Source organism: Gossypium hirsutum, chromosome D07 (genome assembly GCF_007990345.1).
Source record: "Gossypium hirsutum isolate 1008001.06 chromosome D07, Gossypium_hirsutum_v2.1, whole genome shotgun sequence".
NCBI lineage: Eukaryota > Viridiplantae > Streptophyta > Magnoliopsida > Malvales > Malvaceae > Gossypium > Gossypium hirsutum.
In genome coordinates this window covers 7,907,892-7,927,762 of record NC_053443.1, presented here as the reverse complement: position 1 = coordinate 7,927,762, position 19,871 = coordinate 7,907,892, and the positions used below count along the sequence as shown (strand labels likewise).

The 19,871-nt window shown below is 32.6% G+C and overlaps 3 protein-coding genes across 4 annotated transcripts; 1 reads left to right on the top strand and 2 right to left on the bottom strand.

Annotated features, from left to right (window-relative positions):
• Positions 1-1,262: 1,262 nt before the first annotated feature.
• LOC107953525 (ribulose-phosphate 3-epimerase, chloroplastic) lies at positions 1,263-6,319 on the bottom strand. Its single transcript, XM_016888852.2, has 10 exons — positions 5,973-6,319; positions 4,915-5,029; positions 4,355-4,495; positions 4,163-4,276; positions 3,308-3,386; positions 2,848-2,957; positions 2,707-2,763; positions 1,923-1,992; positions 1,726-1,836; positions 1,263-1,462 (listed from the first exon to the last, which is right to left on the bottom strand). Exons 1-9 carry the CDS (start codon positions 6,080-6,082, stop codon positions 1,787-1,789), a joined length of 846 nt encoding a protein of 281 aa, XP_016744341.1. The 5' UTR covers positions 6,083-6,319; the 3' UTR covers positions 1,263-1,462; positions 1,726-1,786.
• A 4,621-nt stretch (positions 6,320-10,940) lies between these two features.
• LOC107953526 (galactoside 2-alpha-L-fucosyltransferase) lies at positions 10,941-14,436 on the top strand. 2 transcript variants are annotated; one of them, XM_016888853.2, is made up of 2 exons: positions 10,941-11,604; positions 12,916-14,436. In XM_016888853.2, exons 1-2 carry the CDS (start codon positions 11,310-11,312, stop codon positions 14,376-14,378), a joined length of 1,758 nt encoding a protein of 585 aa, XP_016744342.1. In that variant the 5' UTR covers positions 10,941-11,309; the 3' UTR covers positions 14,379-14,436. The 2 variants fall into 2 exon arrangements, with proteins under 2 accessions (XP_016744342.1, XP_016744343.1); XM_016888854.2 differs by having other exon boundaries at positions 11,046-11,604; positions 12,922-14,436.
• Positions 14,437-15,051: 615 nt separating this feature from the next.
• LOC107953527 (peptidyl-prolyl cis-trans isomerase NIMA-interacting 4) lies at positions 15,052-18,260 on the bottom strand. The gene is made up of 5 exons (XM_016888855.2): positions 17,986-18,260; positions 16,292-16,436; positions 16,081-16,190; positions 15,457-15,599; positions 15,052-15,367 (listed from the first exon to the last, which is right to left on the bottom strand). Exons 2-5 carry the CDS (start codon positions 16,425-16,427, stop codon positions 15,325-15,327), a joined length of 432 nt encoding a protein of 143 aa, XP_016744344.1. The 5' UTR covers positions 16,428-16,436; positions 17,986-18,260; the 3' UTR covers positions 15,052-15,324.
• Positions 18,261-19,871: the final 1,611 nt, after the last annotated feature.

The following is a 19,871-nucleotide window of genomic DNA, read 5'->3' as shown; positions in this document are numbered from 1 at the left end:
TATTTAATTTATTAAAAAAATTATATTATTTGAGGGTATTTTAATCTTTTCATATTCACAAAAATTAATAAAAATATGCATATGGTGAGATTTGAACCACACAAATTACATCAGTAAAACTTTTAATTTACTACTCAATTAAAATTTTATTTTAATATTTTAATATATTTTAATTTTTTTTGTACACTTTATTACTTCCATCAATTGTATATATTAATAATGTATTTAATTGGGTTAGTGTCACAAGCTAAATCGACATCGACTCAAGATTGATGACAATATAATAATAAATGATTTAATTTATTTTTTTCATTTTAATAAACTTCTAAACCATATATTTTATTATTTACTATATGTTATTTTTAAACACATATTTATATTCTAAATTTGTGGTTTTCACATGTATACATTTGTGATAAGATATTTAATAATTTAAAACATATCTAAAAATTAAAATAAATTAGAAAAATATGTCTATGAACAACCTCGAAAATAAAATACATATTAGATTAATAATCCTTTAATAAAATTAAAATACAAAAATCATAAAATCTATTATAATTTTACATCTGCATATGAAATGACAGTATCAATTTTTTATCAATAAATTAAATATGAAAAAACAAATTTATATTTATTTTCTATAAAAAATATATGATAATTGTTATTTTTAAAATACTAATACTACTATCAACCATATTAAATTTTGTATGGGGTCATTGGTTTTTTTTTTTAATTTGTAATGATAAGATACATTGGATTCCTATAAGTTTTAGTTTAATTAGTCCAATTTATCGATTTTAGTCTAAATTATACCAATTCTTTAATCTATTTGTATTGTAATAGTTTAATTATATTTTGTAATGATTCAAACAATTCGTTTGTGTTGTAGTAGTTTGTTATTTGTGATTATTTAGACATATATTTGTATTGTACTTGCAACACTTGAAAAGAAAATTATGACAATGGAATTGAATGTTAAAAAAAAATACTCGCATTTCTTTGACGACGGTATTGAAAGAAATACCTCGTATTTTAAAATGACATGAGCAATTTAATTATCTTGTTTTAAAAATGAAAATTAGATTTTGATCTGTTTTCCACGTGGGATTCAAGTTTGACATCATTTGTTTTAGGGAGTTAGTACTCGCACATTTTAGGTATGATCATAGTTCTTCAGTGAGCTTCGACACGCTTGAGGCTTTCAACAAATACAAAAAGACTTGGTGTAACATTCAAAGTTTGCTTAGGCAAGATTTTGATGACCAAAAACAAACATGAATGCTTTGCTTTATTTAACTCGAGCATGTAAAGATGTATATATGAATTATCAAATACAACAAAAAAGACAAGTTACACCAAATATTTCCAAACTAACAATCTTATCACACCCTGCATCCACGATTCAGCAGCAGATGGTATCCATAATTTGCTTCTTATACGACCATGACATGCGTATTATCTGCAAACAACAAAAAGTATGCTCGTAGGTTATGTTATTTTGACTCTTCATTTTTACGAGTCCAACGCATATCCAGAAATAGGTATGAAGACTCCGAAGACCCACCAAATACATTGAAAAAAAAAAGAACTAAACATACTGGTGCCAGACACATGCTCATATCCAACAGTCACACCCGAGTCGACTGACGCATGTTCTAGCCATGCTTTAACACTTAATATATAATCAAAGCAAAATTCTATGAAGTTAAGAGGGTATCATACATGGAAATGTAAACACAGATATCCCACATTAGAGCCAAGCAGATGTTTTGGCAGTCATAAATCAAACAGCTACTGCTTCTGGCCTTTTGCTGGTTTTGATTCCTCTAATGGCTGTTGAATTGTCCAAGCCACAAAACAATCGTTAAAATCCATTTCATTAAATGCAAAAAAAATAATAAACAATTACATGTCCATACCTTCCGCGTAGTCTTTGGCTCCAAACACAGCTGAACCAGCAACTAATGCGTTAGCTCCAGCCTCAATTACCTGCCAGCAACAAATAACATTTCAATTTTATCACCGGAGTATGTCTTGGAGATAAAACTCTGGCCACCAAGAACTCCACCTCGATACAGGTCATCAACAAATATATTGAACTTTGGTGCTGACTTAAGCATCAGAACCTGCCCCAAAAACCAAACTCGGGTACCCTCTTAACCCGTTTCACTTCTTCAGGACCTCAGGCCACCAAGACCTCTATCCCGACAGCAAAAGGCATCAATTATTATCATGATTCATGACTGATATGATTAACATATCTAGTATTTAATAGATGCCCAGTTTATATTTTTCCACTTCTTTCCACTCAACCTGCATTTTGAACCATCCTGGCAGGAATTCTTAGGTTTAAATGCAAAATATCTTTGATCACTGCAAAAGCTTCATTCAGACACCACTTGCTGTCGAGCCGTCAATGGTAAAGCAACATTAGGCCTATCTCTCAACAAATGATAACTCATAGAATCTACGTCACATGTTACATATAGAGCTATGTTACTCCCAACTATTTAATTTTTAAAAACAAATTTACCCATGTTTGATGTATATTCAAGTCTCCAAATACACGGAAAACCAAGAAAAAATAGAAAATATCTGTGTTGCACACATGGTTGTTTCGACACCCACACCCAAATCCGAGTAACATAGGCAGAGTGTATAGACATGTCTAAAAGGAAAAACCACATGACTCTAATGGGGTACCTTATATGCATTTTTAGGACCAACTCCACCATCCACTTCAATCCATGGGTTTACTCCCTGCACGGGAAATATAAAACAAATATGTCACCTGATTTTAAAGCATAAATAGGAAAATGATACACAGAGAGAAGTAATATATACCTTCTCCGCACACATTCTTCTCAACTCCGAGATTTTCTTCACTTGACTCTCAATAAAGCTCTGCCCACCAAAGCCGGGGTTGACCGACATAATCAAGACTAGATCAACCACTGTCCAAATGCAAATCAGATACTATCATGTCAACTTCCTTCTATTTAGTCATATGAATTCTAACATCTGTATTCTACAAGTTACGACAATGTAGTGAAGGATCTCTTATCCTTCTTAAAAAAATTGAGTGTACCGTGTCGGACACTTATCCATGTCTGGCACTAATGCTTATGTCCATGTAACATAGCTCTCAAGAGTTTTCCTTTTTGATATATCCTTTATTCCAAGTTATGAATAAGCAATGCCCAGTTTAGATCCACCACATGGCATGTAGGAATCTTCCTTTGACAAGAAGAAAAGAAAATGGAAAAGGAAATAGAATATTTAAATAAATAAATAAAACCCTCACCATCTAGTACATATTCTATCGTAGTAAGTGGGGTTGCCGGATTTAGGACTACTCCAGCTTTAGCACCCAGACCTTTTATCTATACAAGAAGAAAAGTTTTGAGAAAAATTAAAAGAAAACTAAAGGCAATTGAATAGTAAAGGAATCATTGCATGAAAATAAGCCAATGCAGGCAAACAGCAAAAGCAAGCTAAGCCAACAATATTAAGCATATGATTTCCAGACAATTGGAAAAAAAAAAAAACACTAGAACCTGTAAGTCGTAACAGACAACTTTCAGGCATCCTGACATGGAGTTTTTACAAAGCAATGATGCACGGTTTGAGGTAGGAGTGAGGCCAGAAAACTTAACACTTAAAAAGCTGTAACAGCAAAAATAGGGTGCAAAAACTAGAATAGAAGTTACGCAAATGTCCCAATCAAGCATCAATGCGTAGTTATTTTGTCATGTGATAGAAAATAGTTAACACTAATAAGTTCAAAACACAAACTAGCTTGAAAGGATGAATTCTATACGGAATTGTACATGCTCCTAAGAATTTTGAACATTCCATCTCCATCAGCATATCATGTGGTTCAACCTAAAGTAGGCAACCTGTAGGTATAATCTAAAATAAATTCCAATGACAACTTCAAAGTGGAACCATGCATGAGAAAACAAGGCTTGCGTCTCTCGTTTATATGGCCTTATTGTTAAAAAATGCAGTTAACTTTGGGCATCTCTTGATATGAAAATATGGGTTAATCAACAGTAGGCTTTGATAAGCTGTTGTAATGACCAAGTAACTGCTAGTGGCAACCCCATTTTTATCATGGAAAATAAAGAAGGCAGGCTCAGAAAAAGAAAAATCTTACTTGATTAAGCGTCCGATGCAAATGGATGGTTGAAGATTGTTCACAGTGAACACTGACTATATCTGCTCCAGCCTTGATGAAATCTGGAACTCGTTGCTCAGGTTCCACAATCATCTGCAGACATCCATGTGAAGTTAGCAAATATTTAATACAGGCTAATTGATGATAAGGCATGAAAGAAAAGAAGCAGACCAAATGCACATCCAGCGGAAGATCCGTCACAGGTCGTAAAGCATCAACCACAAGAGGCCCAATTGTAATGTTTGGAACAAATCGGCCATCCATTACATCAACATGGATCCAATCACAGCCAGCAACTTCTACTGCTTTCACCTAGAAAATTGTGGAAGTCAAACTTTGAAAAGAAGCTCCAACTTGAGTTAAAAATATCATTGAGGTAAACAATGCAAGAGCAGCTAAAAAAGCTAACATGTTGCTACTGATATTGGCTTAAAGTCAAATACCAGAAGAATAATGCAGATTATAGTCCGTTGTCTGTGTTATAGAAATTATTGAACATTTGACAGTAATAATTTACAAGAAAATCAGAAAAAAAATTCATAGTACAAGAAATAAAAAGAGAAATAAATGACAAGGTTGACTTTGAGATCTCAAATTCAGGTTTTACCAGTGTTAACCATGTATAGGCGAGTTGGTTTGAGTTCAGTTAGTTCAATGCTTGTAATGATTCATTCTGATGGTAACTAATGATATAATTGTAAGTTGTAACTTCAAAAAAAAGAATAACAAACCTGCTCCCCCAACTTTGCGAAATTAGCAGAGAGAATAGATGGAGAAACAATGATATCGCTTTTTGAGAATTTATCAACTCGAGATGTTGCCTTCACTACCGTAGAAATTCTCCTTCTAAAGGTTTCAGAGAAAAGGTAATATTAAAATATTGTATGAGAGTTGGAAGAACAAACTCAAATCCAATAGTTGGAAATGTGAGGGAGAATAGGAAAACATAAAGTTCCTCAAAATCATGCGAAAGTGAATTGGAACTAATGAAAACTGAATATTGTCAGTTAATTGACAATTTTCATAAGCATTAGTGTCCCTGTGAACCAATAGTTGCATTCTAAATCCTAAAACAAGACCAATAAAAAGGCGTTACAATGTCACCGGTGCACTTCCTACCATAGAAGACCAATTTTTAGGGATGAGATAACAATTTGCAATCTTTAAATCTTATGAAAAGTAAAGAATTTCAGCACTGCAAGGAAATAACTAATGACATAATTGAAGTTTTAACCATTTGGTACAAACTTTAATGGTCTTTGCTACTAATATCATGTGAATGCAACACCTTCACCTGTGTTTCAATCCGGAAAGAATAGAGGGAAACATATTAAAACATTGTAGTTTGAGAATGCAATGTCAAAATGCATAACTTGTACTGATGGTCACTATCCAAATCACAAGCCTAACTTTGAAATTAGCATAAATATGCAAACATATGGCGAAAATCCGAAAATAAATCCACAGTTATGCTCCTAAGTAAGCACCAGACATACAAAATAAGTTTCACCAAGTTGCATATTCAAATTTCTTATATCGAACATTAAGAAACTAATAATTTAACTATAAATAAAACCCCGAAGCTTATTTAATTCAATTGAGTTTAGCTACCTTATATTCTTGAGGTGTCCTTCACTTTCCACTGAAATTTCTAAACTGGGTTTTATTGCCAACATCCATAAATTTGCTTCTTTACCATATAAAATTCTATTTTTTTACAAAGTCTAATAAGAATGAGCCAAAAAGAAAGGCAACCCAGAACAAGAACTCAAGAAAGAAAAAAGAATACCTTGTAAAAGAAAGTGTCTTGGGTTGAGAAACATGGGTTCTTAGAACCCCAAGTCCCCCTCCAAAGCCATTAATCTGAGTTGATGAACACAATGAAGAAGCAGTTGACATCTTTCACTTATCTTTTTTGTTTCCTAGTTGCCTATCTTTTGATCTTTAGTTTTCTAATCTACAAAGGAGGTGGGAGGGGGTTTTGAAGGTTAGGTAGTGAGAGCTTTTATTTGCTTGTTCAAAAATATCACCACCAACAAGGCAGGCAGCAAAGACTTGGAGCCCCATAGTATAAATAGTCGAGAAAAAAAGAAAGAAAAAAATCTGGGGAAAATTTAGGAATGGATTCATGTATTGAGGACACGTGTGAAGCTGATTTGTGGGTTACTGTACTTATCCTCAACGGTTGGTTGGCGTTCTATATTGCTGATGTAAGGGAAAGAGTTAAGTTATGGGGAATTGGGTCAGCCTCTCAATTTCGTTTGCAACTCCAAATAGTGGGATGGGGCACTTAAGTTGGTAAAATATTTAGGAGTTTATTGTATTTTGTTGTATTTATTCAAAAAAATAAATAAATTCATCGGTCTATCACATCATGATGTTGAACATTTTTTATCAAGTTATCATGTCACGACGCGATCCTGAGTATTGAACGTTGCAACGAGGCCTACGTAGTATGTTGTGCCATGACATTAACCCAATGTTTTGAAACTTTTACAATTTGGTCTGTTTTGAATCTAGGCTTAAAAAAAGTTTTTGTAAGCTTGTATAAGACCCAAAATTAATATCATATTATATTATATGCATGATTTACCTATATTTAAATATATAGTGGCATTGGATTGAATATGATTGGTCATAGTTGCTCTGGCAATGAATGTGATAACTCATGACTCGGACCTAGCAATCGAGTCGAGAATTAGGGTGTTACATTTAGTGGTATCAGAGTTATAGGTTTACCCGATTCTCGGACTAAGTCGATATTAGAATTGAGTCTAGAGGTACATGTTAAAGTCGAGTCATGAGGTTGGTTAACCTTCTAATTAGGGATCTAAATCACTATTACTCCTAAATTAGTTCAAATTTACCTCTCGACCTCAACTTTACCAATATTAACAAATTAGTTTGATTTATCTCTCGATCTCACCAAACTAACTCAAGATTATCAAATTGATGCTCAATAAGATCTCCTCTCAGCCTCACTTATCTTAATTTTCTCTTAGGGTCGTCAAGCATAAGTTTTTAAGTTTATTCAATTTAGTCTATTTTTTTGCGATTTAGTCCTTGAACCCAAAAATCAATTACTCATCACTTCCATCAACCAACCACTTGGGATTTAGCTACTCATGCTCATATTTGAACTCATTAACAATAAGAAATCAAATAAAAACTCCATTAACTTAAAATAAAAGTGATAAAGACTCGAGCTCTTTTGCAAAAGCTTGAATAACATAACAATAACAACAATGAAGATAAATAAAAACACTCAAGATAAGATTTTTAACATAAGAAATGTCAAAAAATTGATTGATTTTAAACTAATGATTAAAGTGTAACTACAAGGAAGTTTGAAGGGCTTAACAAGTAAATAAATCCTAACTATAGTAATAACCAACTTAACTACTAGCTAAGGAACTAAGAAAAAAATAAAACTATAAAATGAACAATGAAAATAAACCCTAAGCTATGGATTGGAGAAGAAAAACTAAACCCTAAAAGATGAAGAGAAAATGTAAAACTAGCTAATGATAAGTTTTTTTTTCTTAGCCAATTATGACTTTTTTAGTAATTTTTCTAACCTAACATTTATACCCAAAATGCCCCTTAGCGTGTTTTTTTTTTTTGGTGTTGAAGTTGGACAAGTTCTGCCTCTGCGGTCATTTTTTGTCTTTTCATGTCAGGGATATCACGGTACCCATGTTAGTCTTGACTTGGGGGAACCCTTGGGAGTTGGGTATTGCAATACCACTATAGCTAGCCTTGATCATCTTCAATTCAACACTGTTAGGGATATCACGACGTTCAAGTTTCAATATCGCGATACCCCCTTCTAGATGATATTTTCGTTCACGTTCGGGCATCCAATGACTCCCTAGAACACTCAATTAACCATTATATTCTCTATAGCACATTTGGCCATTTCGAGTCTCAAACGTGGCATAAAACACATCATTTCACTTATTAAGACAAAGAATGAAAACTAAGTAAAAACACAAAAAAAAACATATAATTTACTCGAAAACAAGCTCGTTAAAAGTAATGAAAAGCTTAATTTAACATAACAAATTACGACAGATCAACTGAATGGTAAAATAATGAACCAAACTTGAGGGGAGATAAACTCACATGCCAAAACCACAAAATGAATATGATAAGAGAATGAAGGAAACTTGAGGTGAGTTAGCCATTATTTGACCATAATGTAATAAGTCACTAATACTAGTAATTATATAGTAATTTTCTAGTTTACCTTTTAGGGTCCTTTGGATTCCATCACCCCATGATGAGATAGATCTTAAAGGGTATTTATTTAAACTAAGATTTTTTATTGTTTGGTTTGAAAAATTAAAAGTACTAATGATCAAAGTTTTGGATGAATGTTGAAGTTCAGGAATATAACCCTATAGTATGGGTAAAATCAAAAATTATTTTTGAGAGTTCGAAATTAAATTATATATACTTTCAAAATTAAAAGATAATTTGATCATTATATTTACTTATATCTTTATAATTTTTTAAGGTTAAATTAAATAGTTTGAGAGGAGGTACAATTTGACCACTTAATCAATTTATAAAATATAAGGAGTGATATTTTTCCATTTTGTTGCCCCTACTCTTGAGTGAAAGCTATTTTGACACTTTTATTCTTTATTTATATTTCAATTTCTAGTAAAAACATGAACATAATAAAGACACATTTCAAAATATATTTTAAAAACACATTTTATCTTAATTTTAATCGGTAAATAAAATATTATAAATTATTTTATTGTATAATGAATCTATAAAAATTTATTTTTACAATATATATATATATTACAAAATTGATATAAATTAATAAAATAAATAGGTGGCAAAAAAATTTTAAAATGAGAACCGTGAGAATCAGAATGATACTAGCAATTAGATCAAAATAAGTGGTTCTAAACATTAGATTTTGTATTTATTTTACTTTATTAAAATAAAACTAATAATACCCAATCTTTTCTCACCATGTAATTGAAGTTTTAGGGTGAAAAAAATTTGGACAATATTAACTTTCAAATTTAAATTCATTTTTTTAAGAAAAAAATTGGAAGGGAAAGCAAGAGATTGGGTTATTATAAGATTAATCAATTTGGGTATTAGGTATTTGTTTTTCTTGAATAAAAAATTTAGGATTTTTTTCTTAACTAATTCAAGTACTCAAAGAATTTCAAGCATAAAAATTTAAAACTTACCTCGATTTTCTTGTGATTTGCTTGAAATCAACCAAGAAAAAAAATTCTCAAAATTTTTAGAATAAAATGGTCGACCAATTTTTTCAATTAAGAAAAACAAATACCTAATACCCAAATTGATTAATCCCTAATCCCTAGCTTTCCATTCCAATTTGTTTGCTCCCAAAAAAGAATTTAGATCTAAAATCATGTTACTTTAATTACACGGTGAAAAGAAGAAAGAAAAAAGAGAGGAAAGATTGAATATTGTTGGTTTTATTTTAATAAGTACAAAATTTAAAATTTAGAATCATTTTTTTTATCTCATTTTAAAAGGTTCTCACTATAATTGTCGCCTAATAAATATTACAAAAAGAGACTAAATAAGGCTTATAGGCTGATTTTAAAATTATTTAAGGAAATAGGCTGATTTTGAAGCTGCGCGAACTTTCTATACACGTGTCAGGAAAACTCACATAGCTAGAAGTGCTTTCTCTTTAAGTTGTAATTTTTGACTTTTTTAATATAATTAATTTCTTTGGTCAGATGGTTAAATGTTAGTGATTTTGTCTTTGAGTCATAGGTTTGATTCTTCTCTCGCTTATGTTTATATTTTTTATTTCATGTTATTTTAAGCTTCTTCTTCTTTTTTTAATGAATGTTTTTAAGTTATTAGCTTCCTCAATTAAATGGCTAAATAATAATAATTTCATCCTTGAAACTTAAGTTCAATTCTAATTTTCTAAGCACATTTGTAATTTTTATTTTATATTGTTTCAAGTTTGTCTCAATGATGAAATAATTATTATTTAATCATTTAACTAAGGAAGCTAAAAATAAGAAGTTTAAAACAACATAAAATAAAAAATATAAATGTGAAAAACAAAACCACCAACATTTATCCATCCGATCAAAATTAATTAAATTAAAAAAAAGTAAAAAATTACAACTTAGAGGAAAAGCTCGTCCAACTAGGTGAGTTTTTATGAGTGTATGGAAAGCTCACCCAATTGGACGCACTTTCCAAAAAACTCATCCAGGCTAGACGAGTTTTCCCTCGAAATCGACTTATTTCCCTAAATAATATTAAAATCGACCTAAAGACCTAAATAAATTTCAAAATCGGCCTATAGGCTTTATTTAGCCAAAAAAAAAGTAAAATAATTTTATTAATAAAATTATTATATAAAATAAATATATTTTAATTATTTATTAATTTCATTTCAAATAATCTAAAATTTTCATTATATAAACATTAAAATTTTCATAATTAGACTGATGGTGGAACCAATAAATTATCAATTTGTTGATCTAATTGATTCAACCGTTTTGACCGATCTATCTATTTTGATTAAATAAATTATTAAAAAAATTATAAAAATAAATAAATGTATATATACTAAAATTTTGGTTCAAACGATTTTTCTGAAATCAACTAATCTATATCAATTCTTAAATTCATCGATTTAATGTGGAACAAATTTCGATCCGATGGACGAATTCGAACCAATTCAAGCAGTCTTGATACACCATTATTGCTGATTTGAATTTACGAAGATATACATCTAAATCTAATCAATCTTACTGTTTTCAATTTTACGAAGTCAGTCTCAGTCATCCAAAGGGAGTCTCTAAATGGGACGATCACGATGAGGATGATGATGATGGATGACAGAGGATAGATCCATTGCCGCAAATTAATTAAAAAATTTACGTGCCAGTCAGTCACCGACAGATTTAGGTGAAAAAAAAAGACCACCTTGACAATTGCATGTGACACCACTGCACGTTTAATGTCATTCTTGTCTCAAAGTCTCTCTATTCCTATACCCTCCTATCGCACCTGATCCTAAACCCTGCCCAACTCCCCTCTTCAACTTTGCTGCTCCCCACTCTTCTTCTGCTTTCTATTACTTTGGGCTGATAATATGAAGCGGTTAAGGAGAAACCCGGATGAGAGTGACCCGGAAACCACCCCGGATCCTGACGGAGAAGTCTCTTTTTCGAAAGATCAACACGAAAGGAAATGTGGGTTGAGTTCAATGAAGATGATGGGTTTCTTTGTGGTGGCTTTAATGGTTGTGTCAGTTGTTTTCTCAGTATCTGTAGTGCTTCAAGACCCACCAAGTGATGGGGTTTTGGAATCTGGTAAAAATGTTAGATTTCTTGATGTTATGGAATCTAGTAAGGAAGAGCAAGTTCTTGAAGTCCAACCCCAGAAAGGTAACTCCAATTTTGTTTTCTTTTTCTTTGATTTAAGAAACTATCAACTTCTTTTTTTTTTTTTTGGGGGGGGGTAGGGGGTGGGGGGGTTATTTCTTCTGAATGAAACCCCAGAAATTAAGTTCATCTGATATGTTTGTTTTAACATTTAGGATCCCTGGAAAGTTTGAATTTTAGTGTTTCTGAATTATTTTTACTGAGACAATGTGGGAATGTTGCTATGGATTAGTTGTTAACTTTCTCGTCTAAGTGACTAGAATGGTAGGCTAATTGAACTGATTGACGGTAAAAATACCATCGCAAACCATTTTTACTATCAGAAACTAGTCTATGTACACGGCATTTTAAGAGAATGGATGAAATGAACCATTTGCTCTTTGATCTAACATAAAGGGACTAATTTGCCTATTTATTGATTAAAGAGGCAAAATGCAATCTGACCCCTAGTACAGCGTCTCCGTGGTACTTTTTACCAACTTGCTTGAAGGTGCTTAATCTCATTATTTGATGATATTGGACCTGTGCAACTATTGTTGAGGAGGCTGAAATTTTAGATCCAATGTAAACTGATGCTTTAAACATGGATCATGTCTTTTGTATGCCTTGTAGGTCTACTTTACTGTTATTACCACATTGTGTTTTCCATCGCAAAGCAATGTTACCAATCACAAGTTCCTCTCTATATCAGTTTCTCTCACACAAAGTTGCTGATTGTTGTGTGTTTAGTTTGAGTTTTAGCGAAATTATTTAAGTTTGCTTGAACATCTGTTATTTCCATGCTTTTTAGCTATTGATTCTTTACATTTATGCTTGAATCTGTTGTTAGATCCCATTGTTGTTGTTCAGAGTGTTCCATGTTTCAGTGCACATTTCAAGGTTCGAGTCAAAACTTGATAATACAATGGTACTATGCTCTTTTGCCTCTTTATCCACGAAAGTAGTAGTAGGGTTCAAACCTCAGTTCTCTCAACTTACTTACTTTCTTGACCCAACCAGTCTCTCTCCCCCACAGGTCTTTTGATTGTCTTAGACAGCACGGTATTGATTGTCTAGATTATAGTTCTCAATCCATATACGCAAAATCTACTACTTTGTTTTGTAGTTTGTGCTCGCATCAAAAGTTATCACAACATTGCTGGTTTTTTAGTTAACTTTTGGCATGAGAATAGATGCATTGGCATTGCTTCCACATGGACCATGGTCCTCGGTTCTCGCCTATTTCTTTAGTTTGATTATGGCATTATTTGCTCAAATTTCAATTCCTGTTTTCTTAATTGAATTCGGATTGATCTTTGTTTTCCTCCTTTTAAGTTGTAGGTCCAGTTGATGATGATGCCCTGTCTATTGAGGTGCGAAAAGATAAACTGCACGGTGGACTTCTTGCAGCTGGATTTGATGAAACATCTTGTGTCAGTAGGTACCAGTCGGTCTTATACCGCAAAGAATCGCAACATAAACCTTCACCTTATCTAATCTCGAGGTTACGGAATTATGAAGCTCTCCATAAACGATGTGGGCCATATACAGAATCATATAACAAAACCTTGGAAAAGCTCAAGACCGGGCATCACCTTGAATCTACAGATTGTAATTATTTAGTATGGATTTCCTTTAGCGGATTAGGAAATAGGATACTGACCCTAGCCTCAGCATTTCTCTATGCTCTCCTTACAAATCGTGTTCTACTCGTTGACCCTGGAACTGATATGGTTGATCTTTTTTGCGAACCATTTCCGGAGGTCTCCTGGTTTCTCCCTCTGGATTTCCCCCTTAAAAATCAATTCGACAGCTTTGATCAGAAATCTCCTCATTGTTATGGAAGAATGCTGAAGAACAACTCTTTTGCTAATTCAAGCAAATCGATATTGGCACCTTTTGTATATCTCCATCTGGTTCATGATTACGATGACCAGGATAAGCTTTTTTTCTGCGATGAAGACCAAACTTCTCTCCAGGAAGTACCGTGGTTGATCATGAAAACAGATAACTACTTTGTCCCATCTCTCTTCTTGATCCCGACTTTCGAGCAGCAACTGAGTAATCTCTTCCCGAGAAAAGAAGCAGTTTTCCACTTATTGGGTCGGTATATCTTCCACCCGACGAATCCAGTTTGGGGACTCATAACCCGATACTATCAAGCTTATTTAGCTAAAGCAGATGAAAGGATAGGCATCCAGATCAGGGTCTTTGACACTGGGACCGGTCCATTCCAACATGTTTTGGATCAGATCATTGCTTGTACCTTGAAGGAGAATCTACTGCCGGATATCAGCACGGAAAAGCCAATAATCAATCAATCTCAGAAGTCTAAAGCTGTGCTGGTTACATCTTTGAGTGGAGGTTACTTTGAGAGATTAAGGGACATGTACTGGGAACATCCAACCGTGACAGGGGAGGTCATCGGTTTTTACCAACCGAGCCACGAAGAGTATCAGCAAACAGAGAAGCAGTTTCACAATAGGAAAGCATGGGCCGAAATGTATTTATTGAGCTTGACAGATGTGCTGATCACAAGCTCATGGTCAACTTTCGGTTATGTTGCTCAAAGCCTTGGAGGATTGAAGCCGTGGATTCTGTACAAGCCGGAGAACTGGACGGCCCCAGATCCACCTTGTGGTAGAGTCATGTCAATGGAGCCATGTTTCCATGCCCCACCCTTTTATGACTGTAAAGCCAAAAGAGGCATTGACACAGGTGCAGTTGTTCCTCATGTAAGACACTGTGAGGACATGAGTTGGGGTCTTAAGCTTGTTGACAATGAGAGTGAGTTATAAGCATAGTTTCCTTTTTGTATAAAGTAAAATATTAAATCAAATATCCCTTAAATTTTCACTCTGTAATTTTATTTTTATTTTTCTTTTAGATTCGTTAATCATATTCATTCACTGGTTCAAGGGATGACTGCTATTTTTTTTTTTAAATAATAAATCGGGTTCACTGCCTCAGCTTGGGTAAAGGAGAAAAAAATTGGAAATTGTCGGATTGGATTGTTTAAAATTGGGTAAATAAATTTTCAAATTTCAATTTGATACTTAAATTCTTTTTTAGTCTTATTAACAACTTATATTTGGCTAACATTTATTTAGTACTAATTTGATTAAAATAATCAAGTTCAAGTAGTTAATTAAGCATCAAGTTATCACCAAATAATATTTTTAGCTTTTAAAATTTCACCCGATCAGACACCTCTAGAATTATTCGTTTTGCATCACTTTTTGGGACTTCCTGGGGAAAAAAGTTTGAATCATAAAAATAAAAAATTAAATACTTGAATTTACAATGCATCATTTTGATCAATATTAAAAATCAAATTAGTTAGATATATGATCTTCGATTTAATCAGTTGATTGGATATATTTTTTTATAGGCTACCAACTTTTGCCAAAAATCATGCAAATAATTGCCAACTAAAAGACACGAGCTATGTTCAACGCATTTTAATACCTATATATAAACTTTGTTTCTGCCTTTATTTCTCAAATCATCTTCCACCAAAAACACCATAACTAAGACCTTGAAATGTGAAAACATGTAAAATATCTTGGCATCAAACATTCCAAGATCAACTTACAGGCCATTTTTCAACAACAAGAAGCATTATCCCAGTTGCAAATCCGAAGAATAATCATTGGATAATATTTCAAACTGAACATACTTCATGTCTACATTAATATAGAACATAAAACTCATCTTCACTGCCTGACTGTATCTTGGCTCGCTTCAATTCTTCCTCCCTTCACATAGGATGATATGGTATCCATGTCTGCAATATTAAGTGCAAAAAAACCGAATAATAGTCAAGAGTTTGAAAATTTTTATGTATGAAGCTGAATGGATGATGAAAATACATACGTAGATTTGAAAGGGGCACTGGTAGCTCCAATGACTGTGTTAAAGGCAACTTCCTGAAACGGACCAGCCATCTTACCCCGCGGAAACCATCCTAAATCTCCACCTTTCTTCCCTGAAGGGCATTCAGAATATTCTTGAGCTACCTGGAAAAAGATATGGCACATTTTTTATGAACACCAGAAATGAGTATTTAGATAAAATGAACCTCAATGATTCGTAGCAAGGATGACAAAGTCCCAAGTAAAAGTACATAACAGCATGAACACACATAATTGATACTACAAATCCTTGACAATATGCAATCATATAAGCACATACATATGGACTTTTGTAGGCTCACTTGGTACATATCCCAAAGTTCTATCAGAAAATCAACTTCAAAGACTTTATCATGCATGTGTGCCACGTATGCCTGCATGCTCAGGCTAGAGAACGATATTAAAACAAAAATAGCACAACCTACAAACCCTTTTTCACTGATTTTCAATCAGTGATTTTCATGTGATTCGTTGATAAAATACTATGCTACTAATAACCACTTCCGATATTTAACTGTATTCCTGATAAGATGATCAGTTTTCTACCTAAGTATTTTCGAAAATTCCGAAATCCATATATGTTCACCTTTGCAAATTCAGCTGGTGGGACCTTATCGCCGTTGCTAAGCCAACCATCTTGCAGTTTCTTGTACGCTTCATTGATCTTCCCTTGCTTCTCGCACAAGATGTGCCTTGCTGCACAATCAAAAGAAAATAAAGAACGAGAATTGTGTAAAAGATATGAAATGGAATAAAGTAACAATGCTTCTACGAAAAGGGTAACAGTAAAAAGAGACCTTTAACGTAAGTGCAGGTGCCAAGGCCATCTCCCTTCCCAGCTTTCCCTTTACCCTTTGAAGCACTTTCATCGCTTCCACCTCCAGCTTGTTTGCCCTTTCCCTTTGCTTCCTTTGATTTTGAGTCCTTCCCCATCACTCAAACCTAATTATAAAAGTACAAATTAGTGTAATTATTTGAGGGATCATGAACCACAAATAAAAAATCATAAGACTGAAAAAGCATTCAGCGCCAAGGAAGAAGTGACTTTCTTTAGTTCTCACTATGTTACTCCAACTCTTCATTTTCCTGAAGTAATTGTGTTAAACACACACATTCAACACTTACTAGGAAATTAGTAGTACCAATGTCCAACATGTACACCTGAGTCCAAGTAAAACAAATTTCTTGTGTTTGCTTCTTGATTATTTTTCTACTCACCATTTTTGGACAAAAGGATTTTCTGTACTAAATTTGGCTTGTTTCTCTAGCAATTTTTAATATTACAAACAATCCCAATACAACAGCTTTTAAAAGTTACAAGGGACTATAATTCTATCTTCCTCTCTTGTAAAACTGTTGGCAATAAATTACATAAATTATATAATCAATGCCAGTGAACAAGAAGATCAATTTTTTGGTGAAGACCTGGAAATATTAATTCCACGAAATCAAATTGGCTAGGGTCTTCATAGATCTAACCATGTACAATTATGTTATTTTTAATACTTAAATGGCATTAATATATAATAAATATATAGAAGTACGAGCTTGGAAAAACTTTTGAATTGAAAAAAAAATAACTTTAGGGTGAGTGATAGTAACCCATAGGAGTCCGGTTCGACACACACGTGATCATTTATTCTAAAAGTTTTTAGATATATTGATCTTACCCTGGTATCTATGTTCAAATATAAGTCAAATACACATATCGAACCAAAAGAAAATGAGTTCAAAAAACATGGTCCCGAAGAGGGGGATTCGGTGAAAAGGATAATTGTCTCCTATAATTTATCCCAAACAATAAGTTCCTATATCTTCACCCACTGTTTTCAGAACCAGCCTGGACTGGCTGATCGGACCGGGAATTGGTCCAGGTACCGGTATGGAATAAAGGGTTGGACAGGTTGATCACAAACCAGTACAAGCCAGTTGAACCAGTTTTCTGTTTTTCTTAAATTTTCTGTTTTTTCTATTAATTTATTCAATCGAACCGGACAAACCAGTTGAACGGGAACCAGTGATCTGACCAGTTCAACCACCGGTCCAGTTCTAAAAACCTTGTCTATACCTATTATATTACTTATTTTGTCCATCGGGAAAAAAACCATATGATTTTATACACTTCATTTCCAGCAAAACTCATCCAATATAAGTCATCCTAGTTATTGCAGTTAACTTCCTAATTCACTCTTACGAATCCAAAACTTTAGGGTACCCAATAATTCCAATTTCATCAACAATTTATTTACTTTTACCCTAACTCACTAACCTAATTCAATTCATCACAAGAGCAATTATATCAACATCAAAATTAAACAGTAAACAATAACAACACAAAAAACCCGCAAATTACCCAAAAAACATCTGAAGGTAAAGGAAAAGGAGAGAAATTAACAAAGGCGAAAGTTTTTATTGAAGAAGAAAGAATTAAAAATAAGAAGAAACTGAAAAGAGATAAAAGAGAGGGATGTGGGTGTTGGATATATTTTACCTTGTGTGGACTTTGAACACTATCAAAGAATCTAAGAGCACAAAAACACGAGATGATGCTTCAGATTAGTGTCTGCGCACTCAGGCTTTCACAAAGCCAGAAGGTATATGAGTTCTTTTGAGGAATTTGAGGTTGAGCCATTGGTTTTCTACGTAAATGACGTTATTACCCTCGTCAAATTTGGGCCTATGCCCAATAGGGAATCGGAAGTTCGGTTCAATTCCTTACCATTCCTACCATTTTCTTATCTCCGTGGCATTCGGTGTACAGAGCCTGTTTTATATGCGTGCACATGTTACAACTTGTAGATCAAAATTCGTAATCATTATTCACAAATTTTTTTTATAAAAGTCAAACTTATTAAATAAGATTCATTTTATCCATTTGAAATAGCGCGATTCATGGAATGAATAAGTCTATTTACTTGAAGTATCAATGATCAAGTGAAATATTTTAGTAAAACTAAAATTATCAGGGTAATTAATATAAATATTAAGAGATAAAAATGTATAGAGTTTCAATTCTTTAAATCTCTATGTAAATAGGCACAAATTCTAATTGTTAATGTAACTCAATTTGTATGTTGGATTTGGAGAAGCTCAACTATAAATAAAAACATTCCCCTCATTTGTAATCACTCATAGTAATTGAATATTATTAAAAACATTTACTCAAACACCTTATGTGCATTGCTTTCTTGTGGTATATTTATGTTCTTTCATTGTTCTTTTGTCTTTGAGTTGCTTTTATTTTATTTTCGATGCCTTAGAATAATTTCTGTTGAGAATTCTCACTTTCCGAATGTTAGGCTAATTTAAGCAAATTTGAACCTAAAAAATCGTCTAAGGTTACACAGATTGTGAGACTAAAGTTTTAGCCTTGTGATAAAGATGTGGGAAAGTAAGCACAATGTGGGAAAGTAAGCACAGTTGTCTCTTGCAAACGAGATGTACCAAGGAGCAAAACAATTTAAATTAGGCAACGATGGAACCCGAGAAAAATATACCGAGGGGCAGAACTACCTGATAGAGAGATTAGTTGGGATAAAGATGTATAGAGTTTAAGTCCATTAAGACTCTCATTTTGTAGATAAGTGCAAATCTTAATTGTCGATGTAACTTAATCTATACTATTGAATTTGGAGGAGCTCAACTATAGAAAATGGTATTTCCTCTCATTTGTAATCATTCAGTTGTAATCCATTGTAATAATTGAATACTATTGAGAGCGTTTACTTAAACACATTGTGTGCAGTGTTTTTTTGTGGCATATTTCTGTTCTTTTGTTGCTATTGTGTCTTTGAGTTGCTTCCGCTTTATTTTCGGTGCCTTGAGAGAATTTCTATCGAGAATTCTCACTTTGTGAAAATTAGGCTGACTTAAGCAGATTTGAACCCAAGAATCGTCTAAGGCTATATGGATTGTGAGATTAAAGTGCTATGACACATGCTTCTATGGATAAATTAGTTAATGTTTGAATATGTATGTATTTTTTTAAAGTAAAATTTAGTCATTATATTTTAATTTTGAGATATTGAGTTTTTATATTTTTTATTATTTGTCTAATTTTGTAATTATAAAAAATATAGACTATCTTTCAAAATTTTGATTCTTTGTCTAATTTTGTAATTATAAAAAATATAGACTATCATTTTTATTCCTCAATGCTTACAATTTTTCGTCAAATTGATCATTATTTTTTAAAATTACATAAATAATTTTAAAAAATAAAATATTTCAATAAATATCCTAAAATTTTAAAAAAACTATACATTTTTAAAAAATCATTTAAAAATTTCAAAACATTATAAAATAAAAAAATTCAAAAAATTATGTTCTTTACTCCTTGAATAGCTATATTTTTTTTCTAAAGTTTGAGCTATTCGT